General features: G+C 38.9%; 1 protein-coding gene across 1 annotated transcript in view; it reads right to left on the reverse strand.

Annotated features, from left to right (window-relative positions):
* Slco4c1 (solute carrier organic anion transporter family member 4C1) overlaps nt 1–22,983 on the reverse strand; it is a 55,870-nt gene extending 32,887 nt beyond the window's left edge. The window contains exons 1-2 of the mRNA XM_006985739.4: nt 22,585–22,983; nt 18,863–19,126 (exon numbers count right to left, since the gene is read on the reverse strand). Of these exons, the coding sequence (XP_006985801.1) occupies nt 18,863–19,126; nt 22,585–22,927 (607 nt within the window). The 5' untranslated portion in view covers nt 22,928–22,983. The remainder of the gene's footprint in view (nt 1–18,862; nt 19,127–22,584) is intronic.
* Nucleotides 22,984–25,418: the final 2,435 nt, after the last annotated feature.

Below are 25,418 nucleotides of genomic sequence, written 5' to 3' on the forward strand. Positions count from 1 at the left end.
ATGTAAGGTACCGGTAAGCCACGAGCCACATGGCAACTTATAAACTAATAAATATGGGTTAATTTAAGATATAAGAATTAGATAACAAGAAGCCTGCCATGGCCATACAGTTTGTAAGCAATATAAGTCTCTGTGTGTTTACTCGGTTGGGTCTAAGCTGCTACAGGACTGGTGGGTGAGAGAGATTTGTCCTGACTGTGGGCCAGGCTGGACTGGAGAAAACTCCAGCTACAGTATTGCTCTACAGGAAAGCAAACCACCCTGTCTTTGTAAATAACAAGTTAAAGATAACATGTAAAACCAGTAACTGTGTCAGGTGTCTTAAGAGTTCAAGAAAAGGCCGGGCCGGAAAAAAAAAAAAAAAAAAAGAAAGAAAGAAAGAAAAAATAAATAAATAAATAAATAAATAAAAGAAAAAAAAGAAAAGAAAAGAAAAGGCCGGGCGGTGGTGGCGCACGCCTTTAATCCCAGCACTCGGGAGGCAGAGCCTGGTGGATCTCTGTGAGTTTGAGGCCAGCTTGGGCTACCAAGTGAGTTCCAGGAAAGGTGCAAAGCTACACAGAGAAACCCTGTCTTGAAAAACCAAAAAAAAAAAAAAAAAAAAGAGTTCAAGAAAAGATACCAACTCTGGAGCTGGAGCTGGATCTGCAACAAGTACCATCACCTGCCTACGCTTGGGGTGATTGACAGTTGTTCTCCATTACTTTGTCCTGAGTTTGCACTGCACAAATATGTGGTGAAGAGAGATAACATTTTCAGAATCATTCCTACATCTTTCAGATCTTAGATGGTGTGACTGAGTTATTTATTTCCCCAAGGATATATAGACTGGATGTAAACAGTCTGAATGTTTCTATTCCTTCTTAGCAGCTTCAAAATAAAAAGGTTTCAGAAGTTTCCAAGATAGAACTGGGAGACGCAACACATCCTATGATTCTAGTCCTTCAAAGAGATCTGCCTTCCCCATAGTTAAGGACTCTGGGTCCACGAACTAGCTTAGGCTTCCAATGTTATAAAACATTAAGAATCTACTCTATAAAGGATTCAGATTTGTTTTTGTCATCAGAGTTACAATTTTTCTGCTTAGATATTTATTCCACTCATTGCAACCTATGTGGGAACTTTGCTTCTGAAGGTTGACATCATTTTGTATCTATGGTCAGAGCAGGCAGACCATGAGCATTTAGCACAATGAGCATTCAGTAGAACTTTGGTGAATTTATTTTTGAAAAGCAATGCTTATTCTAAGAATACATTTTTAAATGAGACTTTATAGCAAAGGCCTTATGAGTTCATTCTATTTTTTAAACATTTATAAAGCCATATAAACTTTAACCCCTGAGAAACATAAGACATTATGACTCCTGCACTGCTAAAAGACTGATCCAGAAATAGCAAAAATGATATAAGCGTCAAACATAATAATTGACAAATTTGTATGAACTAAACATTAGAACAACATTTAAAAAATCGATATAAATGCAAAAAAAGTCAGAATATGTTTAGAGAGATGAAAATGCAATTATAAATTATAAACTATTTCAATACATGGTGAATATACCAATAAAAAAAAAAAACCCAGTCTGTTCTTGGGCCCAGTGAACTCATCTTCTAGCAAATGCCAGGTTAGCCTTTAGCAGATGAAACACTACAGAGCTTTTCTCCAGAAGGAATTCAGCACTGCTGAAGTCCAAACACCAGCAGTCACAAAGGCCAGAGAATGCAAACTATAACCCCATTCCAGCCCCTGGACTGTTTTTATAAGTAGGAGTTGATTGAAACACAATACGCCCACTTTTTTAATGTGTTGCTAGGTCCACTTTCTTGAGACAACAACAATGTTAAGCAATTGTAACAGACTGAATAGACCTAAGGCTTATAGAAAACATTTGCTGACCTATTACACTACAATGTGGTTGTTCAAGAACTGTGTCTTTTTGTCTACTTCTGCAGTGCATGTATTATGAAAATAACTATGTTTTGCTCTTGATTATAGAAAGATTAAAACAAACACAATGGACAGCAGTAAAGATTAATCTTTGTGGAGCAAAAATCAACTTCAGCAATTACCAGTCCAAGTCCAATCTTGTTGTGTGTTGACCTTGAAAAAGAATCTAAAGCATCACATTACTCAAAGTTAGTATTCCATTACGTGGTTGGCTGTATTGTTTATTATCCAAAAATTATTTGCTCTTCCCTAGAAAAACAAATTTCATTCCCCCATTGACATTAGGACTAGCATACTTAGCATTTAGCATGTCAGTTGCTTTACACAGTAAAATGTGGAGGTGAGATATGTCACTTCAGGACAATTGGATTAAGAGCCTAAGGCTGACTGGTCATTTCTTTTTTCTATAATTTACAGAATGTATATAAAGTTCCTCACCAACCTCAACCTTCAGATAAAGATGACTAGACTTTAGCTGTTGCTCGCTAATGAAAAACACACAGAATAAATTTGAAATAGGCATGACTAGAGCCATCTTGGGGTTGTTGCTAATACATAAGCCAATGTATCCAGTCTGTAGGTTACAGGTCCTTCATTCAGTCATACCATAAATACATTCAAAGAGTTACATTTTACAAATATGTTACAAAATGCTAGGGAGGCACTGATAAAGCAGACAGAGGATTTCTCCTGTGAAGATAATATACACATGCTTTCACCTATTTCCCCTCAAATACAATAAAAGTCATTGTATGTATATAATAAAAACAATTAGGACAGCCAAGGCTACATAAAGAAACCCTGTCTCATAAAACCAAAGCAATAATTGTTGTGGGATAATTGTACACTCTTTGAAGATGTACTGTTGTGATTGGTTTCATGGCTAGGCAGTAGGTATAGGTGGGACTTCAGGGCAGAGAGAAAATGCTGCGAAGAAGAAAAGCAGATTTTCCAGTGGGACATGGAGCTACAAGATGGAAGAGAGGTAATGCCATATGACAGAATGTAGATTAATATAAATGGGTTAATTTAAGTTATAAGAGCTAGTTGATACAAGCCTAAGATAAGGTCAAGCTTTCATAATTACTAAGAAGTCTCCAGGTCATTATTTGGTAGCTGGCTGGTGGGACAGAGAAAGACTCATTACATAGAGTGTACAACGTGGGGAACATATTTTCCCATAGGACCTGAGAAAGCTTTAAAAAGTGTTCCAAGCACACCAACACAGGGCCAGATGCTGCTTCCTAGTCCCAACATCTCTCAGGCAGGCTGCAGTATACAGAGACATGGCTCCCAGCCACTGCCTGCAGGCTTGAGCCAGGCAGCACTATGTGCAGAGCTCCATGGCAGGGTTAAGGTTTGGCTCATGTGGTCAGAGAAGGTTGCAGGTTCACAGTAAAGTGGTCAAGACCAAGAAAATCTTTAAACAGATACAGTAAAAAATGGATATAGACAGCCATAGTAAAAATAGTTTAAAAACAATAAAGTCTTGAAAAGAGAATAGAATCATATATATATATATATATCATATACAGATATATACATATCATATCATAATAGAATCATATATACATAAATATACATATATATGTTTGTATATATACATATATATGTGTATATATAATTACCACATAAGTATGGGAAATACACAGGGCATCTAAATCTTGTGCAGTGCTTTGTTAACTTTAAAGTTTTTTAATGCTGATGAGCAAATAGTATCTGCTGAGAGAAACTCAACTGTGGAAGGGACTGTTGAATTAATCCAGCCTATACACTTTAGAGATGTCTAGGCTTCAGTATGGAAGTTAGGAAATATGCTGCATTGGGGCAGAGGTTATGCCTTTGTTTCCTCAGGAAACAAAAAGCTATGGATTCCTTCAAAGTTAATAGAGATCAGATTTGACCAGGGGAGACCTCCTGAGGATCTTGGCTACAGATATGAGAAAGGACTACAGGACAGGTGATACATAAGCTGATCCCTCTGCATGGGAACAGCTCTGAGACTGGATGAGACATGACAAATCTTATTGGCTAGAGAATCACAATGACTTATTTTATTGCATGCCATCCTTTCATATGGCATGGGTAGAGGTTTGGTTATACAGTCCAAATGGACTTATAAAGTTTACAGATGCCTTTTACCTGCTCAAACATAAGAGAGAAAATCATCTTTATCTAACTTGTACATACCACACATTCCATACTTGTGCTAATGCAGTATGTTAACTTTAAAAGTTTGTGTGTTATCAGAACAAAAGGACCAGATACCAATGAAGACAAGTGGCTCAGGTGATCCAGCTTCTCAGAATGTCTCTGATTCAGTTTCCTCAAAATTCTGCATCCAGGACAACTTCAAAGTTGCTAGCTGAGAGGGCCCAGCCTCACAGACTACTCTCACAAGAACTTCAGATAAGCCCTACACTTTCTCATTACACAAAGACTGGACAACAAATGATACAGCTCTCTCTCCCAGGATTTGAGCATTATCCCAATTTTCTCAGGGTCCCCTAAAGATGCTGCCACCCCCAGACAACAAGAAGCAGTCTAGAAAACATGACATCCACATTCCCAAGATGTGGGTTTGGTGGTTTCTGGTCATTTGGTGGATGTTAATCATCATTTAGTGGGGTTATTTGAAAGTTAATGGTCATGATAAAAAAAAAAAAACTAAACAAGGGAGGTTAGACTCAAATATCTCCTTCTAAAAAAGAAAGAAGATACAGAAATGATAGGATAAAATGGTAGATTGTTGAATCTACTTTAAAACAAAAAGCCAACTATTAATCTCAAATATTTTATATTAGTATGGATTTGTGTATATTGATACAATTTTTAAATTGTTTTTGTCAGAACATACTCTATGTATGTTTCTATTCTTGCTTAAGATATTTTTGTACATTGATACAAATTTAAGGTTATTTTTGTTATACTGTATATATGTTTATACCCTTGTTTAAGGTATTGTACCTATGCAGCTCATTTAAAAATGTAATGTATAATTAAGAAATATAGGTTAGTCATCTACAAGTCAAACTTGTAGTCACCATGTTAGGTATGTTTTCAAGGTTAAACAAATATATTTTAGATAGATAGCTGGTCTTCAAATACTTGAGAGACCTACAAAATATGGCATTTAACATGTTTTAATAACCTAAGGCTTTTCATGGCAATGAGACATGTCTCTTCCTGGAAGCATCAATTTACTTCAAAAAAGGATGATAGGCATCAAAGAACTTCCATGTGGAGCTGCTTTCATTGTGGCAAAGTTAGCCACTGGATAAGAAACTACCCTTGCCTCGACTTCTGACAGTGTGCTGATCAAACTGGACATGCAGAACACAAAAGAAAGTGACAGCCGAAATTTACCTAGACAAGGTAGGAGAGTCCTTCAAAATTCCTGCTTCACAGAAAAGTTTGTCATATATTCTAGGCCTGTAGGCCAAAGATGGATGCCCTAAATGTTGCAGAGGAACCTTGAGGTGACTGTCCAGGCAGCCAGAGGTCTCTGTCATTTCTTAGTTTGGGAAGTTATTTGCTCTGTACTTCCTGTTTAATCAGGTAACATTATATCCTTTTCAGGTCTCTGATGGGGTTGAAGATTAGATAGCTTTAGTTACAGTTTTCTCTAGTTTTGATAGAAAGTAATCAGGCACAAAACATTGGCTCACCAAGATAGGATAGATAATGGAGTATTTTCTTTGAATTTGCAAAATACAAATGGACTGAACATTGTAAATGTAATTCTTACTTGATAATTGTTCTTATTGTATATAGTTTTACTGTACTAGAGCTACAACCTTTCCTTTTTATTTAGAGAAAAGGGGAGAGTGTTGTGCAATATTTGTACACTGTGTGACAACATATTGCTGTGACTGGTGTAATAAAAAGTTGAATGGCCAATAGCTAGGCAGGGAGTATAGCTGGGACTTCCAGGCGGAGAAAGAATGCTGGGAAGAAGAAAGGCAGAATCACCAGTGAGACACAGAGAGAAAACAGTAGCTACAAGATGGAAGAGAGGTAATGCCATGTGACAGAATGTAGATTAATATAAATTATAAGAGCTAGTTGAGACAAGCCTAAGCTAAGGCCATGCTTTCATAATTAATAAGAAGTCTCCATGTCAATACTTGGAGCTGGCTGGTGGGACAGAGACTCATTACTACTACTACTACTATAACTAATAATAATAATAAACAATTATAAGAATACTCTGAGGCTGAAGACCAACTGGCTAATGATATTGATTGTCCAAGAAATTGCATGACAGTGGTTCCCTGAATATTGTTTTTGCTTCTTTTATCACAACTTTGGAACAAAACTCAGAGGACAAAGGAAAAATAAGGGCACTGGCTTTCAGCAAGGTCAAGAGTCCCAACCCTAGGGCTGATTGATGCCACACAGGTGGTTGAGATGTCCATTATCTAGTAATGCTGCATCCATCTCCTTTGCTTCTATGGGAGCAAAAGAGGAAGTCCTACATAGCAAATTCAGGACATTCTGCGTAGTCAGCGAGAACAAGGCTAGCACATGCTCTCTGTGTCAGTAAAGTCACTCCTATCTCTCAGAAAGCATGTTATCAGTAGTGTTCTAGAGTAGATCCAGAGCATCCACTCAACAAGGAGCCTCTTTCCATCATAGGTGTTAAGAAAGGCCAATAGGGATCCTGGACTTCTTCATCTGCTAATAATAATAGAGCACCACTTACACCACCTTGAGCCCATCAGAGTCTTGCAAAAGCCAGAAGATAAATCAGAAAGAAGTGTAAACAAGCAAGAGTTGAGAGATGGGCGTGCAAGATGATCTCCACAAGTCTGAGGCCACCCAGATGTACCCAGAGAGGAGTAGGCTAACCAAGGCTAGAGAGAGACCTTCACCCCCAACACACACACACACACACAAACACACACACACACACACACACACACACACACACAGAGAGAGAGAGAGAGAGAGAGAGAGAGAGAGAGAGAGACTTTCAATATTCAATATCAAAAATCAAAGGATTTCATAACAGAACCTAAAGACAACAAAGAATAGGGAATTAAAGAAGAGTTTGTTATTATACATAAATCTGAAATTGCAGGTGAAATGGATCGGTCCCACAAAAGGGACAAGACAAAGGGGACATTTGAATATCTCTGTAGCCGCTAGGGAAATGAACATTTGGGAGGAGAGGACCAAAAAAAAATTGAAAAATTCTCAATCAAAAATCTGAATGGTATGATGGTATCACTTAGTGAATTCTAATATACATATTAAAAATTCAAATCAATTCTAAATATCAGGAGGCAGAGCCAGGTGGATCACCATGAATTTGGGGCCATCCCAGCCTACACATAGAGATCCTGTTTCTATTCCCCTGAAACAAAAAACAATTCTAGATATTTTTTTCCAAAAATATAAGGACATTTTCAAATGAACCCAGTGCTCCTCTGAAATTAAAACCAAACAGACAGAAAATAAAGGAAAATAGCATCTCTTATGAATAGAAATAAAAAAGTTCTTGACAGAATATTTCTAAATAGAGCCAGGCAGTAGTGGTACACAGTTTTAATCCTAGCATTGAGGAGGCAGAGGTAGGCAGATCTCTGAGTTAAAAGCCAGCCTTATCTACAAAGCAAGTTCCAGGACAACAAAAACTACACAGAGAAAAGCCTGTCTCAAAAACAACACAAAACAAAATTACTAACTAGAACTCAGAAGTGCACTGTACAAATTACATATAACTGCCGGGTGGTGGTGGCGCACGCCTTTAATCCCAGCACTCGGGAGGCAGAGCCAGGCGGATCTCTGTGAGTTCGAGGCCAGCCTGGTCTACCAAGTGAGTTCCAGGAAAGGCGCAAAGCTACACAGAGAAACCCTGTCTCGAAAAACAAAAAACAAAAAACAAAAAAAAAAACAAAAACAAAAACAAAAACAAAAACAAAAATTACATATAACTACCAACCAGAATTTGCCCTAGGATACAAGGTTGGCTTAATACTCAAAAATAAAATAAATAAAATGAGAATATTAATTTTCACCACTTATTTTATATAGGATCTTGCTACATAGCCTTAGGTAGCTTAATACTCACTGCATCAAACTTGAGACAATCCTCCTGCCTCCTGGTTTTGGTTGACAATACAGAAATGAACCACTATCCCAGCTACAACTTTCTCTCCTCTTATTCAAATTAATCAGGACATTCTAACCAGTTTAGTCAAGCAGGAAAAGGAAGTTAATTTCAAAGAACTATTTTAAGAAGACACAAAACTGTCAATCAATATTTGCAGAAGGCACAGTCATTTGCATAGGAAACACCAAAGAGTCCAAAAAATAAGTTCAATAAGTAAAAAATAAGGTCAATAAATTCACAAGGTACAAGGACCACTCCCAGGACCACTTGCCGACAGACAAGTCTATCTAACAGAGGCATGTTTTCACTTGACATGCTCTCTCCCTGATTCACAACAGAGTAAAATATATGTATAATAATTACTATGAACTTAACTAAGTAGGTATAATAAGACCTCAACAATGAAAACTTTAAATACCAATAAGGAAACTAAGGAATAGACTAGAAGATAGAAAATCCTCCCATGCTCACAGATCAGCAGAATCAAGATTGTGAAAATGGCTGTATTGCCAAAACCAGTCTACAGATTCAGTCAAATCTATTCAAAATTCCTATAACCATTTCCACCAAAACAGAAAAATCAATTCCAAAATTCATATAGAAACACAAAAGACTGTGGATAGTCAAAGTCAAACTGAGCAAAATAACAAAGTCAGAGATATCATAGTTATTGATTTCAAAATAGAATCATGAAAATGAAAACAGTAATATACTGGCACAAAAAAATGGACACATGAACGGAACAAAGGGCCCTAAAATAAATCCGTACACAGCCACTTGATTTTTTAACCAAACTGCCAAAAACATACAATGGACAATACTTTTCAACAAAATGTGCTGGAAAAATTGGATAACCACGTGCAAGGAATCTCTCGGCATGCACAAGGGATGCATTCAAAATGGGTGGAAGGAGACTGTAACTTTGAAACTGCCAGAAGAAAACAGGGAAAGCACTTTAAGGTATAGGTATAGACATAGGCTTTCTTAAGAAACCTCCAAGAATTGACACATGGGAATGCAGGAAATTAAAAACCTACACCCAATTAACAGAGTCAGGAAACAGCCTACAGAGCGCAAGAAAAATCCTTGTCAGTTTCACATCTGTCAGATGATGACCTTCTAGACTATATAATGAACTTGAAAAATAAATTCAAAACTCCAAACAACTCAGTCTATAAATGAACTAATGAAACGGCTGTTGCTCACAAGACAAACCACACTTTAAAACCTGTTCAACAACCTTATTCGCCAAGAAATGCCAATTAAAGCCACATTGAAAATCTGTCTTTCCCTGAACATAATGTCTAACCATCAAGATAAGAAATATAACAAATGCTGGTAAGGGTGAAGAGAGAGGGAACACTTCTATACTGCTGGGGCAATGTAGCACTAAAGTCAGTATGGAGTTCCTCACCAAACTAAAGGTAGTATTACAATGCAATCCAGCTATGACATTCCTGGACATACGCTCCAAGTATTCTGGAGCAATACACCACAGTGATATGTACCCATCCATGGATATTTCAGTACTGTTTTTAAGAACCAAGTCATAGAATCAGCCCAAGTGGTTGTCATATAGATAAAGAAAATGTGATATACATGCACAGTGGAGACTTATAGTCTAATTTTTGTTACACTTACTTGTGTTTGCATATATGTGGGTGGCTACAGGCATGGTATGATGCATAAGCACAAATCAAAGAACAACTTGTGAAGTCAATTCTTTGTATTGATCATGCAGTTTTTAGGGGTGGAGCCTAGGTCATCACTCTTGGGGTCAAGCACCTTTACTTGCTGAACCATCTCATCAGCCCATAGGGGAGTTTTATTCAGCCTTAAATAAGCATTAGCTAGAATCATTTTAACTAGAACTATAAAATGTAATAAGAACATAATAAAGGAGGGTTGATTCAATAAATTACGTATAAAATTAAGTGATATAAAAATAATATTCTATAGACCCACCTCTATTAATAGCAAAGATACCCAACACACATTAAAAGTAAAACATGTTTATAATCATGGTTCTACCACTTGTTTTATTAAAGTGGATTTTAAGTACACATGCATAGATATGGATGTGGTATAATGATGCCTGGGTGTTAGGGAAGAGTGTATGAGATTGCAAGGGTAGCAGTAAGACTATACACTGCACTGTGATTATTTCTGAACACATGTACATTTTAAAAGACTGAACAATGTTAAATTAATAGTGAGTAACCTAGGTAATGCTATCTTAAGATATACTTCCTTTTTAATTCTGTTTTTACTAGTTCATCTTTTTTTCTGAAAGTCTTAGAAAATCCCATTACTAGGGGCTGGAGAGATGGCTCAGAGGTTAAGAGCACTGACTGTTCTTCCAGAGGTCCTGAGTTCAATTCCCAGCAACCACATGGTGGCTCACAACCACCTGTAATGAGATCTGGTGCCCTCTTCTGGCCTGCAGTCATATATGCTGTATACATAATAAATAAATAAATCTTAAAAAAAAAGAAAGTTTAAAAAAAAAGAAAGAAAATCCCATTACTATGTTTAAAAATCAGAGAATGAAGATTGTCTACTAAAAAGGCAATATTCTACTGTGTTTATAGGTGGATCCAATTATCTGAGCTACACTAGGTAATTCTTCTCTTGTGTCTTAACATGAAACCTTGGGCAGCTATCTAACCTTTGCTAATGTAGAGGTTTCAAAATGTTTGGCCACATTTTGGCAAGGCATCAAGACCAGGTTGCTTCTCTGAAATGGAAGTACAATCTACAGAAAAGTTTTTATTTATGTTGTATTGTACCTACCATTGCCAGTAACAAACAAAAACCTGACAGCTGTTTTAATTATCATGTCTCATAATCCTTTGCCCCTATTTAAAGAACACTGAACCTCCCATCAGGCACAGTCTTAACAGTGAGATTATGGTCACCCAAACTTCTGGTTGAGGGAATCTAAGGGCTGTCACATAGCTGTCACACAGTGCACAAACAGAACTTCTGCTCGACTCTTATCCGAGCAACTTCATCTAGTGTACAATAGGATTAAAAATAAAACAAAAGAGCACATTAAGGCTGATATTGACCAATTTGTGCCCCTTTAAGGAACAAGACTATGAAAATAGAATTTCCTCATTTTTTTTTATCTTGCCACAAACCACATTTTTGCCAATCTTTCTGAGGAAGCTACAAAAAAAAAAAAACCCATTACTTAATTTTTACCTCCCATGAATTCTATCTACTCAGACACAACTATGCTACACCTCACTTGAATATCACATCAGACATCACTTTAAAAATGTCAGCACCCCTCAGTGAAGTCAGTATTTTATTAAGTAGTCATGGCAAAAGTCAACAATGGTTTCAAAGCATTTCCGTAGTATTCTGAATTTGCTTCTCTTTTTAGCTTCCTTTTTTACACTGTAAACTTTCAGATCTAAAAGGTTACTAATAAAGGCATCCATTGATGGATAAGAAGTTTTGCTCATATGAATGAAGAAAATTTTAATTCAACACACACACATACACATACACACAGGCTTTGGCAAGTATGATCTGAGAATCCCAACGTCAGTATTGACCAAGGGACGTCATTTTCATACCCATCCCTTTTTCGTTGACTTCACTTCTTTGCACCTCCTCTTCCAGGTTACTATTTTAGCAAGCATGTGTAGAGAAAATTGGTGTGATTCTGTCATAGGTCTGAGTATATGTTTATGGCATCAATAGCATGCGAAGTAGATATTTGCTGAACAAGTGACCACTGCAGTATCAAATACACAGTGAATAGATGCTTCCTATAGAGACTTATAAGAAGGCATGTGGTGGCACATGCCTTTAATCCCAGCACTTGGGAGGCAGAGGCAGGCGGATCTCTGTGAGTTCAAGGCACCAAAACTACACAGAAAAACACTGTCTTTAACCCCCCCAAAAGAAGGCGTGTCCCTCCATGATGGATAAGAACTAGGCAATAATAAAGGAAACATTAAATAAAAACAATCACCCAGAGTAATTATTACTAGATACCCCGAATTTTACTTTCATGTGAAGCATTTACTAGCCCTGAAGGTTAGCTCTACTCCTTTTATTGTATGACTTACATTTACACTAAAGCATTTATTTCATTACATCATGGTGTAGTCTCGCCCCTGTTCCTCTTATCTGTTGCAGAGCAGTGCACTTGAAATATAAAAAAATAAGACTGAGTCCAATTTTTAAAAGTATCACCCAAGAAGGAATCCTCGTGATCAAACAAAAATCACTTGTATAGAGTTAACAGTTAAAATACCTTGAGATTCTTTGACACGTCTTCTTTAATATACAGGAACAAAGATTCCAAATTTTAAGTGGACAAGCAAGAAAATTCTGCCAGAGTATAAGATAAAGGAGAAGATAGAAACTAGAAATTAACTCTCATTATACACATTTTCTTGGAGCAATTTGTTTCAAGTGAGCTACTCAGGGCCACCAATCCTTCCTAACCTACAGATCCTAAAATGTTAGAAATCTAATGCTCTGCAAATAGAATTTGTTTCTCATTGAAGGTTACCTTCTTTGGGATAAAGGGGACAGAAAATAGTAACAGGAACAATTGATTTAAAAAAAAAGAGAGCTTTATTGCGTTCAGTAATGACTTTCCATGTTTAAAAGTGACTTCCCAGAGTCTCTTGGAGAGATGCAGAAATTATTGCAACATTATTTGCTTATCCAGAAGGAATAAAAATGACATTGAATAAAACCAAAGTGTTATAATATAAAGATTTGCTACATTTTAAATAATAGCTTTATCATTCATTAGCTAAGATTACAGTTTCCCTAAGACACATCAAAAGGCCTGTTGTGGCTGGGCATAATAGAGCCACCCTTTAATCTCAGCACTTGGGAGGCAGAGGCAGGCAGATCTCTATGAATTTGAGGCCAGCCTGGTCTACAGAATGAGTTCCAGGACAGCCAGGGCTACACAGAGAAACTATGTCTCAAACAAAAAGACCAAATGAACAAAAGGCCAGGCATGGTTGCGCACATCTTTAATCCCAACGTTCAAGGGGCAGAGTCTCTGGCCAGCCTGGTCTACAAAAGAGTTCCACAACAATCAAGGCTACATCAAAAATGAGTGTCTAGCTGTGTGTGGTGATTCACACCTATAGTTAGAAAGGTGGTAAGACCAGAGTTCAAGGTCATCCTCGGCTACATAGAGTTCAAAGCCAGCCTGGGTTTGACTTTGTCAAAAAAATCTAGCATAAAAAGTGGATGTCAATACCAGAAGTGAAAAGATAAGTTTTAAGCAGTGTCATATATTAGTTATTTGGAAATTTTTTATGACACTATTCCGTTTTCAAATCAGTAAGTTCAACTTAACCCCTAGGAGTATTTATTTCTTTAAAACTTTCTCTCTTTTGTATCCGATAACAACAGCCAGAACTCCCCTGTGATATATTCCATCATCTCCATTCAAAGTTAATCACCTCCAACTTTTATGTCCCTATAAAATCTCCAGGTGAGGAAAGCTATCTTTCTCTGGGATCTACTTTGTTTTTGTACAAACAATGGGAAACCGTGCTGGTCCAAGTTCCTCCTTTCTACCTTCGCTGACTCTCACAGTCCTTCTGTGTCATTCTCACACCTGTAGAAATTTTACATGCTACTCATATTTCATATTTTGTTTTCATCTACCCACTGACTATATTACATTACTTTAATCTCCTCAGAGAGATTAACTCATCCAAAGTGATTTCCCTCAAGTTAACACTATCACAACTATTTCCTCAATGTTCATTTCCAGTGAAACTATAGGGCAGGGGTGATTTTGGTTAATAACATGAGTTTTCATGTTATTTATTTTTGTTGTTGTGTTTGTGGATTTTTGCTTCATTGTTGCTTCTTTTTCTTTTTCTTTCTTTATTATTTTTTTCTTTTCTTTTTTTTTTTTTTTTTTTTGAGTGTGTTCAAGACAGGGTTTCTCTGAGTGCTGGGATTCAAGGCTTGTGCCACCACCACCCAGCTACATTAAGGATTTGTAGTGTTTATTTTTGTTTTGAAACAGGGCCTCATGCATTCCAGGCTGCTAACTGAATTGCTGTGGAGCCTGAAGGTGAACTTGAACTTCTAATCCTCTGGCCTCTGCCTTCCAGAGCTCAAACTGTAGTCTGTGCTCTGCTCGGACCTAAATTCTGGCTGCTATATTGCTAGAAAAGCTCCATCCCAGCTCCCTGCCTTAGGTATTATTACATCACTCATGAACAAAGTGTGTCTTGGGGCTTCTAACTTTCAACATACTTGTTTTCCTTTGGTAATGCCAAACTTTTTCTTTTTCTGTATTTCTCAGAATTAGATAAATAATTCCTCCTTTTTTCCAGGTTTCCACAGTTGTGAAAGTGAATTAACTTATTTGAACAAAGAGATTGTGTTGTTGTTGTTTTATATGATACTTGACTTCTTGTACTAAGGAAGAAGGACTGGGGACGCAGCTCAACTGCTAGCTAGCTAATCATGCAAGAGGCCCTTATTCTCCACACCAGAGTCCCAAGCGGTAGCATATGCCTGCAGTCCGATAACTCCAGGAGGTGAGAGCAAGTGAATCAGAATGTCAAGGTCATCCTTGCCTACACACAGTTCAAGGCCAGCCTGAGTTACATGATACTGTCTTGAAGGAAGAAACTATTTAAGCTCAGAAAAAAATATTTAAATCATCCCAATATCTAATAAATCATGAATAATAAACATAAAAATCTTAAAAACAAACAGGGCAGTAAAGGCAGGATTAATTTTAGTAGTTGTTTACCATTAATGAAATCAGTATGAAGTTATTGGATCATTTGCTGTAAAATTCTAGACAATAACAGAAAAGGTATTTATGAGTTCAGCATTAATTCTGTGTTCAAATGCATGCGTTCTTTCAGACACGTAATGCAATTTTACTCCTGTAGTCTATGTTAAGGAAAAGCTTTTCTCTCTCTAGCTCTCTGCCTCTATGTGCACAAGCCATAATGGTATGTTTGCTGAGGAAAAAAAATTCACAAAATTCAAAACAGTAGCTAAGCATGTTTACATATATGGACAGTGTGAAGAGTAACTAACAACCCTCCTGAAAAGTCAAAGTGGCTTTACCAAACATTAAAGAAGCCTTTCTGGTAAAGTGTTTGTACTTCAAGGACCAGCTTGTGCATTTAGGCTAGCATGTTTAAGTATATGTACTGAACACTGGATATAATAAGCATTTCATCCTGAAGTTCTTGATTTCCACTCCTGACTCTGTTCTCACTAGTCTCACATTCTAGGACACAGTCCCAGGTGGTCAAGGCGAACACAGAGGGTCAGCCTGGCTAGCTTCCACTCTGCATGTTCACTTCACAGCACATTTTGCCCTTATGATGATTGTGCTGGCAACAACTGACCATTTCTGATACCCGCGAGCTTTTTCTCTAGCCTGAAGAACATCTCTAAAGATTGTTCCTTCATTATCTAGCTACCATCACTGTAGTCTTTTTGAAACCCACTTAAGAGACTTTTAACCTTCAACTGACTTGTTTGCTTGCTAATTATGTATCCTTCCTCAAACAGCAAATGACATAAAACGTTTACTATTGTTTTTCCAAGTCCTGGGATGACAGACATGTGTCCCCATGTCCAGCTTCTTCACTGCTGTTATCTTAGTGCTATGTGTACTCCACGTAAACAATATTTATTACAGACATGGCACAAAATCATAAAGGCAAGTTGAATTTTCCCAAGTCAGTGGTCTACTCAGTGTGATCTACTAAAATACTGAAAAATGTCCAGAAGAGCAGTAAGAAGCTTGCATATTACACAATAATTACTAAAAGTTTCTGCTCTTGCTTCAGTAATCGTCTCAGCTTCAGCTCTGAGCCAGTTCTTCCCACACCCTGCAAATGCCTTTCTTATTTGTAGGTATTCCCCATTGGGATATGGAGAGCTGAGAATGGCTGTAACTTCAGGTGTGCGCCACAGCCACGGGAGATAGACTGTGAAGATCACTGACACAGAGGTCAAGGTTTTGTAGATGAGGTACTTATGTTTTGCTTTATAACATCGGAGGCTTGTCAACAAAACTCCTTTAAGAACAAGGAAGTTAGCAGGACATGGTTAGCAGGCACACACTCTTTGTCTCAACCTTCTGGAGGCAGAGGCAGGTGGCACTCTTAAATTCAAAGCCAGCCTGGTCTGTAGAGTGAGCTCTATGACAGACAGGGCTACACAGAGAAACCCTATCTTAAGAAAGAAAGAAGGAAGGGAGGGAGGGAGGGAGGGAGGGAGAGAGGGAGGGAGGGAGGAAGGAAGGAAGGAAGGAAGGAAGGAAGGAAGGAAGGAAGGAAGGAAGGAAGGAAGGAAGGAAGAAAAAAGGAAGGAAGGAAGGAGAAAGAAAGAAACCTAACCAACCAACAAATAAGTAAATAAGAATATGGGCTGGAGAGATGGCTCAGAGGTTAAGAGCACTGACTGCTCTTCCAGAAGTCCTGAGTTCAATTCCCAGCAACCACATGGTGGCTCACAACCATCTGTAATGAGATATGACGCCCTCTTCTTGCCTGCAGTCATATATGCTGTATACATAATAAATAAATAAATAAATAAATAAATAAATAAATAAATCTTTTTTTAAAAAGACAAGTGTCCTTCTAAAAAAGAAATAAATAAATAAGAACAAGAAACATCTTACACAGAGAACCACAAGAAACTAAAGAAAGTAAAGAGCAGGAAAATCGACTTCTCCAGGGAAGAGCACACCAATTGGTTATGCAATAGTAAATGGTCTACTTTGAAAACATGCATACAAGTAGCATTATACAGACTGAGACAGTTATGTTTAAGAAAAAAATATTTATGTGTATATATATTTATTCCTAAATGTAACATTATATATATAATGTTACATATATATATATATATATATATATATATATATATATATATATATATTCATAGACATACATACATGTGACAATAAAAAACAGGCCATGAATTTAGAAAAGAGCAAGAAGGGTCTATGGGAGGTTTTAGATGGAGGAAAAGGAAGGGAGAAATGCTATAATTCTACTATAATCTCAAAAATAAAAAGTTTAAATATACATATATGTTAACCCCCCCCCCCAAAAAAAAATACCCAAGAAACTCAACTGGTTGACTGCAGCAGTAAGGGTCTAACCACGGCAAACACAAACACACTCATCCCATCCCAGAATCGGGTGTCTGTTCTTCTGAGGCAGATTAGCTTGAATGTTCTGTCCTGTTTAGATTTCAAGGTGTAACAGCACAGCCTATGCTGCAATGTGTGCCTTGTTCCTAAAACTACCCCCAGTGAAATCATGCAGTCGGCCTTATGCAATGTTGCCCAATGCCAGATAATACACTACAATTCACAGTAAGTGCTCCTTCCGTGGACAGTATCTTCTCCTATCTTGTTTATTCTAAATTTTTCATATTTTAAGTGCATCCTCTCTTCATCCATATGCTTGCATTTCCTATTTTTATGTCTAAATGAAGTATTCTTATATAATAAATGCAGTCCTAAAACTGAGCTCATAATACAAAGCAAAATACCGAGAATGCCATTTTATTCCTTGTTATCTTGCAATTGGGAAATCAGTCTTGGGAAACATTACAATTCTAATATTATTTTTCAAGATGTTTATTTTTATTATATTTGTAATAAATAAATAAATGTATGAGGCTAGAACTGGTCACCAAATCCATTGAAATTGGAGTTACAGATGGTTATGAGACAGACACCACATGGGTGCTAGAAAGCAAATCCAAGTCCTCTGCAAAAGCAGCAATTGCTCTTAATGACAGACACCTCTCCAGCCTGCTTTGATAGTATTTCTAATGTTAACACAAAAAATATTAACATCTTCACTTTCAACAAAGAATGCCTAGGGGATACAGAAATGGCTCATGGGTTAAAAGCAATGGCTAGTCTTCCAGAGGGCCCAGATTTAATTCCCAGCAACAACATGGCAGCTCACAACTGTTTATAGCTCTAGTTCTAGGGAGATCCAACAAAAACACATCCAGGCAAACACCAATGCACATAAAATATAAAATCAATTCATTTTTAAAATTTTGAAACACAACAACAACAAAAAAGAATGCCTATAGTGCAACATCTCGATTTCTCTTTTATCTTTCCAGGCCTTTCCCACCCTTAACCTAATCCCTAAAGTCTTCTCAGTTTGTTATTGCCAGTCCCAGAAAGGGCATAAAGCTGTTAAGGTGAACTCCACAAGTCCCAAGCACATTCCTCTAGCTCTAGTGTAATTGTTTTACCATTAAAAAATGATTGGGGGAAAAAAAAGGTTCATCAAATTTCCTTCCAAGCCTTTGAATAATGACTTTGTTTACTCAGGGTAACATGGTCTGCAGGTCACTCTGAGGCTACATGTCCAAACTAGAGCCAAAGGAAAAACTAGGTTTCAGTTCTGAGAAAATGTCCTGCTAGGCCAATTCACCTGCACTGTCTTAAACCAGGAATGTGCACGTCCAGCACACAGAGGTGAAATCACTGCAAGTAACAGCAGTACAAAAGAAAATCTACAAGTCTCGAAATCCAGTAAGCTGAACACCTGAAAGAGTTCGTTTCTGTTTGAAAGGGACCGTGCATCATATGGGGAGTGAGCATCAGAGAAGCACAAACCTGGAGGACCACTGATGTGACAAATAATGTACAGTCTGTCTCTGCAATCTCCTACGTTATGCAGTCCACACAAGGCAGCAGAGGAGACTTCAGCCCTTACTCTACTGTCCACATGTCAATGAACTGTTTCCATGCAAACAAAAACATAACAGAGACTGACCTTCAAAAACGGATCCCAATTCATATTTTCCACTGAAAAAGTGTGGCAAGGAAAAGACCAGAGCTCCCAGCCCTATCATGAAAGATGCAAATGCAAGCCAGCGAGGTTTGTGTCCTCTCTCACCGAAGAACGATACAAATAAAGACAAAACGCAGAAGGAGATATCGTAACTGGATGATATCAAACCGGTCAGTGAGCTCTTCATTTCATAGCGCTTCTCGATGGTGGAAATGCTAATGTTTACTAGGCCATTTACAACAACACCTAAAAAAGAGCAAATTCGTTGTTTTAGTTTCAGTATGTGCACAATTAGCAATGAAAACCACTAGGTTTTGCTATTTTCAAATGTAACAATTCTGAAAGTCTCAAAGTTAGGCAGTCCAAACATATTTCCTCCAAAATCATTTCACTTTTCACATTGTAAAATTGTATGTTTTCAGGTGTTCTACAAAAGCAGTGTTTACTACATGTTAAATTATCGTTATTTGTCTGAATTCACTTTTCTTTCACTGATGAACAAAAGTCAGACTAGTAAAGTCCCGAAAAACCAGTTTTCTAGAGAGTTCTTAAATTCAGCACACTCCACAAACTCTTTGGAAAGAGGACAGTAAGTACAAGAGACCGCAGAGGACGGATGTTACAGCAAGGTTCAATTACCTCCTTAGTCTCAGACACACTTATCTGTAACTACAGTTCAGCCTGAGCTAGTTTCAAGAAGAGGAAGTTGAGCTCTCAAGTCTATTTCTTTTTTCTAACACTTCACAAACACTAAGTGAAGCTTTTGTTTCCCACTTTGAGATATGGTACTTCAAAGTCCCTTGACTGATCTAGAATCTGCCTTGGTTACTCAAGTGCTAGGATTATAGGTATGTACACCAAGTCCATCTTAGAGACATCACTTAAAATGTACACTATTAAAAAAATAAATAAATAAACTAAACATCATTTTGACCACTAACATTCTAAATCACACTCAAATGAAAATATAGAAGAAAATGCTACATAGAGTCTACCTGCCTGTTATAAGAATAATTAGTAAAGTACTAGGAGGTAAAGAAGACTGAGTGTCCAATATTGACCAATTTTAAGAGGTCTTGTCCAGATATAGGTTAAATCTGCAGGAACAGAAATGTGACAATAAGCTAAAAACTAAAAGTGATGAAAGTTTTAGTTAAGGGTATTTATGAGCTACTAAGAAAAATTTTCATTATTAATTGGGTTAAATATAAACATTTCATAGTAACTACAGTTTGTCTTGTTTTATCAAGACTGCAACTGAAAATGTATTTTAACAAAATTGGTATAACAGCTTTCAATGTCCTAAAATTGTGGGGTGTGTGTGTGTTTGTGTGTGTGTGTGTGTTTCTTCTTTTTAAACTGTAAACTAATTAGTAATTTGGAGATTGTCAAATGACATGTGTAACGCACCTAGAAACAACTTTTATAAGAAAGCAGTTACCTGATAACACGAAAAATTTCCCAACTAAACATCAACCTTCCAATATACCTATGACAATGATTTAAAATTAGTTCTGTTTGGTGTGATGGTGCAGACTTTTAATTGCAGCACTCAGGAGGCAGAGGCAGGAGGATCTCTGTGAGTTCCAGGACAGCCTGGTCTACAAAGAGAGTTCCAGGACAGCCAGGGTTACACAGAAAAACCCTGTCTTCAAAAAAATAAAATAAAAATTAGGTACTAGAAACCATTGCTTTTACAGTAAACCTTCATTTTGCAAATATCTAGAAGGAGATAAGCATTTTGCCCTGTGACTCCCCAATTCTATGCTGTACGCATTCCAAGAGCACTGCATTTGAATCAGTTCAGAAGGAATGCAGACTATTTGATGTGTGGGGATAGGAGGCTCCCTGGGAGGTTGAATGCTGATACCCATGGCCTTTGAGAAATGCCTCTTCAACTCCTTCCTCAATTTGTTTCTTGCCTAATCAAATGTCTATTAATATATAATGGGATATGGACTTCCCCAGGGTAGGGAGACGCACAGGAATACACTGTCAGCCACTGAAACCTAAACTTCAGCATAAATTAATATACTGGGTTATTTTCTTCTCAGACTACTTTTCTTAAAGCCTAGTAAATGATGCTTTAAACTAAACCAGACACCCCCCTCCAGAGAACCAATTCTATCCAATAATAACTTAAAACAGTACTTTATGATGAATATAAAGTGTCTTAGAGTAACATAGACATAGAGTGAAATGTAAGGTAAAATAAGATCTATTTTACTTTTTAATTCTACACAACTATAGCAATGATACTCCACTGTCACTAGCTTCAGGTAACTACAACCACTAGGTAATTGGAAAGGAAAGTGGAGGGATAAGAAAGGTGGAGCCGGGCAGTGGTGGTGCATGCCTTGAATCCCAGCACTCGGGAGGCAGAGGCAGGCGGATCTCTGTGAGTTCAAGGCCAGCCTGGTCTCCAAAGCTACACAGAGAAAGCCTGTCTCGAAACAAAAAAAGGTGGAAAGGAAAATGGCTACAGCACAAATCCTCAGGAAATGAGCTGAAAGCTCCTTAGGGTCAGCAAATATTTACTTAGCACCCAGAAGGTGCAAAGAAAGAGGCAAGTTCCTTCAAACAGAAACAAAGCAAGAGCAGAAGACAGAGACTTCAATTTAGTTTTGTTTGTTTGTTTGTTTAAATTAATTTAGCAAAGAACAATTTCCAGTAACCCTTCACTCTCTCCTGGGTTGCCTTCTTTCAACCAATCCTTGACTATTACAAAATTGTTTGAGGTTATGGCCCAAATAATACCAAAACGAACTTGACTTTCAGCATATCTGTCCTTCAAACTGTCCCACCTTCTGCCCATCCCTCCCCGGTTTATCTCGTTCGAATAACTTCCCGTTTATTCTATTCCTTGCCTTGGGGGCAAACCGGCTTCCTTCAACTTCTTGCTTTCTGCTTCCTTTCTTTCCAAAAAGCCTACCTCCCTCCGCCGCCGCCACACCTCGCACTCAGCAGCGAAACTCGGTTTAGATCACAAACTCCTGGGGGGATAAATCTAGGCTTAATCTGTTAGTCCCAAGAGAACTGAAAAGAGATCCTAGAACAAACAGACACTTGATAAAGAGCTAATCAAGGTTCACCTCTTCAGGGCTGGAAGCTTTTTCTCCTTTGCTCACTGGGTTGCACCAGTGCCCATATTCTCAAATACACAGAAAATAGGATTACCCACATTTAATCTATGCTACATAATTTAAGTACTTCTACCTGCTCCCCTCCTTTCAGAAAATCAGTCCACTCCTATTTGCAAAGCTTTTAATTCTTCCTAGGTGAAAAACAGATTAAACAGCTGACTCCCCTAGATCCCAGTAGACAGTAAGGTTTTAAAATGCAGACCAGACTACCCTAAGGCTTATCGTTTTCCCAAAGGAACGTACTCATAACCTTCCCTAGAGGAATCCACTCCGCTAAACTGAGGCAGAACACAAAATAGCAAAAGCTTGCATGCCAGGTTTTAAATGATGCTATCTAAGGAGGAAGCTAGAAGAGGACCGCTGAAAGGGGTGGACACCCGCGGGCAAGAGCTTCTTCAAGTTCCAAGCCCAAGGTGTGTGGGGGGGGGGTTACCTAGTGCCGCGTTAACTACCAGGTCAATCTGTGGGGTTCCCCTATACCAGCCTCCTCTTCTTCCCCGGCTCGACCCCACCCAACCACCAGCTCAGCCAAAGTCCCCAGAAGCTGGCGCTGGACTTTACCTTGCGTGAGGGCCAAGAGGCAGTAGTGAAGCAGAAAGCCTTGGGGAGTGTTGCAGAGCTGGAGACACCTGGGGTGGAAATCCCTCCACCCGCAAGGTCCCTCCTCTAGTTCGCATAGCTGTGACCCTGGCGGCTCATCCGAAGCTGGAGGAGTTGAGGAAGGCAGAGATGGCTCAGACGACTTCTGGGGCTCCTCAGATTCCCGAGGCTGAGAATCCCCATTCTGATTCCTGGAGGTCACAGCAGAGACCTCCACCTGGGAGGGAGAAGCAGACGCACGGCGTGGGGTGTCCGGGCTGGAAGGGACGAAAGCCGGGTTCTCAATTCCTTTGGCGCTCTGCATGGTCAAGAAGGGTTCTGTGGACTCCAGTGTCTGAGATCAGCCAAAGGCTGGTTTCTTTCCTGGCTCCGCCTCTGGGCAGGTGACAGCGCCCTAGTGCCGGACCAGTCTCCGCCTCCGGGCCCTCCCCCGCTGGCACATCGTGGCCACCGCAGCTTCCCGGACACTCCTGGAGAGCTGAGTCCTCCGCATCTTGAGGTGCCAGCTCTGTTCTCCGCCACACCTGTCGCCGCAAGTGACAACCTCAATGGTCTGCGTGGGCGTGAGACCCGACCTCCACCGGGTGAAGGGAAGGGGGCGGCAGTATCGCAGTGTCGTGGATGCGAGGGCGGCACGACGTGAATCTCGGTGCAGAGCTCTTTTCCCAAGCCCAGGGACTGGTAACAAATAGAGACTGTGGGAGTCTGTGGGCCAGCGCTCCCCCTGGGTATGTATATGAAAGCTGCAAACACAATTGCGTCAGGAAGACCTTTCAGGAGAACCTGTCGCTGCTGCTTATGCCTTTGTTACTACTGAAGCTAGAATCCTGTGCTCCAAGAATCAGGCCGCCCTCAGGTATAATACTTTGAATTCCGTGAACACTAATAAGACTTTCGTCTGTCGGCCTTCCTAGAAACAAATCCTTCCCTATTACCACCAATGTTCACAAGGTCATGAGCGTCTTTTTGGTTTTAGTTTCTCCAAACTGAAAGAATAATAAAACTTTAAATACTCATATACATGGCTTGCTCTGGGCAGCATATCCCAAGCCTAAAGTGGAAAATGACCATCATGCAAATAATTTGAATATGTGAAACAAAAAGAAAACTGATTGGAGACATTAATACTGTTGCGTGATTGACAGTAATTCCAATCTGTTCATTTGTTATTTCGTTGATCATCAGAAAGTATGTATTTCCTGTGTGCTAAAGATTGTTGTAGTCTGTAGGAGTTCATCCACCAAGGCAAACTGGCAAATACCACAAACATTGTGGGGCTCACATTCCAGTAGGAAGCAATCCCTAATAATATGTACACAGAGCCCTACATAATACTACGATAAATGTGCTCTTGTGAAATCTTAGTTTTGATTGTACATGCTGTACTTGGTGGGCTGAGGTATTGAGATGTAAGTGAGATATATCACTTGAACATTCAAAAAAAAAAAAAAAAAAAAAAAAAGGTCCAGATTGTCATTAGGTCTGGCAGAGCAGAAATAAGGACTGTTGTGTTCTTTGTTATGGGTCCTTAAATGAGTATAATTACTGGTGGGTTAAGTGTCACACAATGAAGAATCTGTGCCCCCAGGAGAATCAAAAGCCCTCCCAAGGCAGCATGCTGACAGCAAGCCCAATACTCGTAGGGAAGCTGGACTCAGTTCTCCCACTTTGGACTTTATTTACATTATCTGTCTTTTAGTTACCTCAGCCTACTTGTGATGGTTAGATTATAACATAGCCATTCTCAAAGATCAAAACTAACACTTAGCCTGGTGTGGTGGCACACACCCTTAATCCTAGTACTTGGGATCCAGAGGCAGGCAGATGTCTTGTGAGTTCAAGGACAACATAGTCTGCACAGAGAGAGCTTGTCTCAAAAACAAACAAAAACCTGGTGGCTCTCTGATACGAAATTCTGAAAATAAGAAGCTGTGAGTGCTCAGATTCTGGGGGAATTACCTACACTATGTAATCCTCCTAGCCCAAATGAATTGTATTTAAAGTGGATATCAGTATAAATAGAGATCATCATACTTTCTACGGAATATGAAGTAATCTTCCTACCCAGAAAAGCTGGATTTGATGACATTTGGTTACCTACAGCAGTGGCTCTGTTGTAAGTTTGAATGAACAAATTCAAAGTACCCTACTCCAAGCAGAGCAGCAGCCACAGTTACACATTTAGATTTCAACTAAGGCATCTTCACTCTCGCAGTGGACGTTTGCGCAAAGATTAGCCAAAGTGTTGCTTCTTCATCTTGAACACACACTGATGGTTCTGAAAGCATGACCAACCCTGTTTTGTTGCATTCTGTGTGTTGCAACAGTGGAAGGAAGGGGACTGAAGGGTGCTACAAAGATGAAAAGTGCTTTCTGGTGTAAGGTGTCTTGGTCGTGGCCTGTCCTCACAGTGAAAGAACAGTAACTAAGACAATATGTGCGTGTTTTTCCTGTTTGTATGCATGTGTACTGCACCTGATCCTGATACCCCCAGAGGGTGTGAGCGTTCCTGGTCCTGGAGTTAAGGACAGTCATGAGCTAATATAGGGATAGTGGGAACCAAACCCAGGTCCTCTGCAAGAGCAGCAAGCAGTCTTAACATCTGAGCCCTCTCTGCAGCTGTTCCACCCAAATTATTACAACAGAATCCTCTGTGTGTGTGTGTGTGTGTGTGTGTGTGTGTGTGTGTGTGTGTGTGTGTCTAGCATCTTAAGATTTTTGTATCATACATCATCTCCCCACATTTTCCAGGCTGGCTTTGAATTTGGGATCATCCTGCCTTGGCCTCCAGAGTT

This window comes from Peromyscus maniculatus, chromosome 13, assembly GCF_049852395.1.
Source record: "Peromyscus maniculatus bairdii isolate BWxNUB_F1_BW_parent chromosome 13, HU_Pman_BW_mat_3.1, whole genome shotgun sequence".
NCBI classification, from domain to species: domain Eukaryota; kingdom Metazoa; phylum Chordata; class Mammalia; order Rodentia; family Cricetidae; genus Peromyscus; species Peromyscus maniculatus.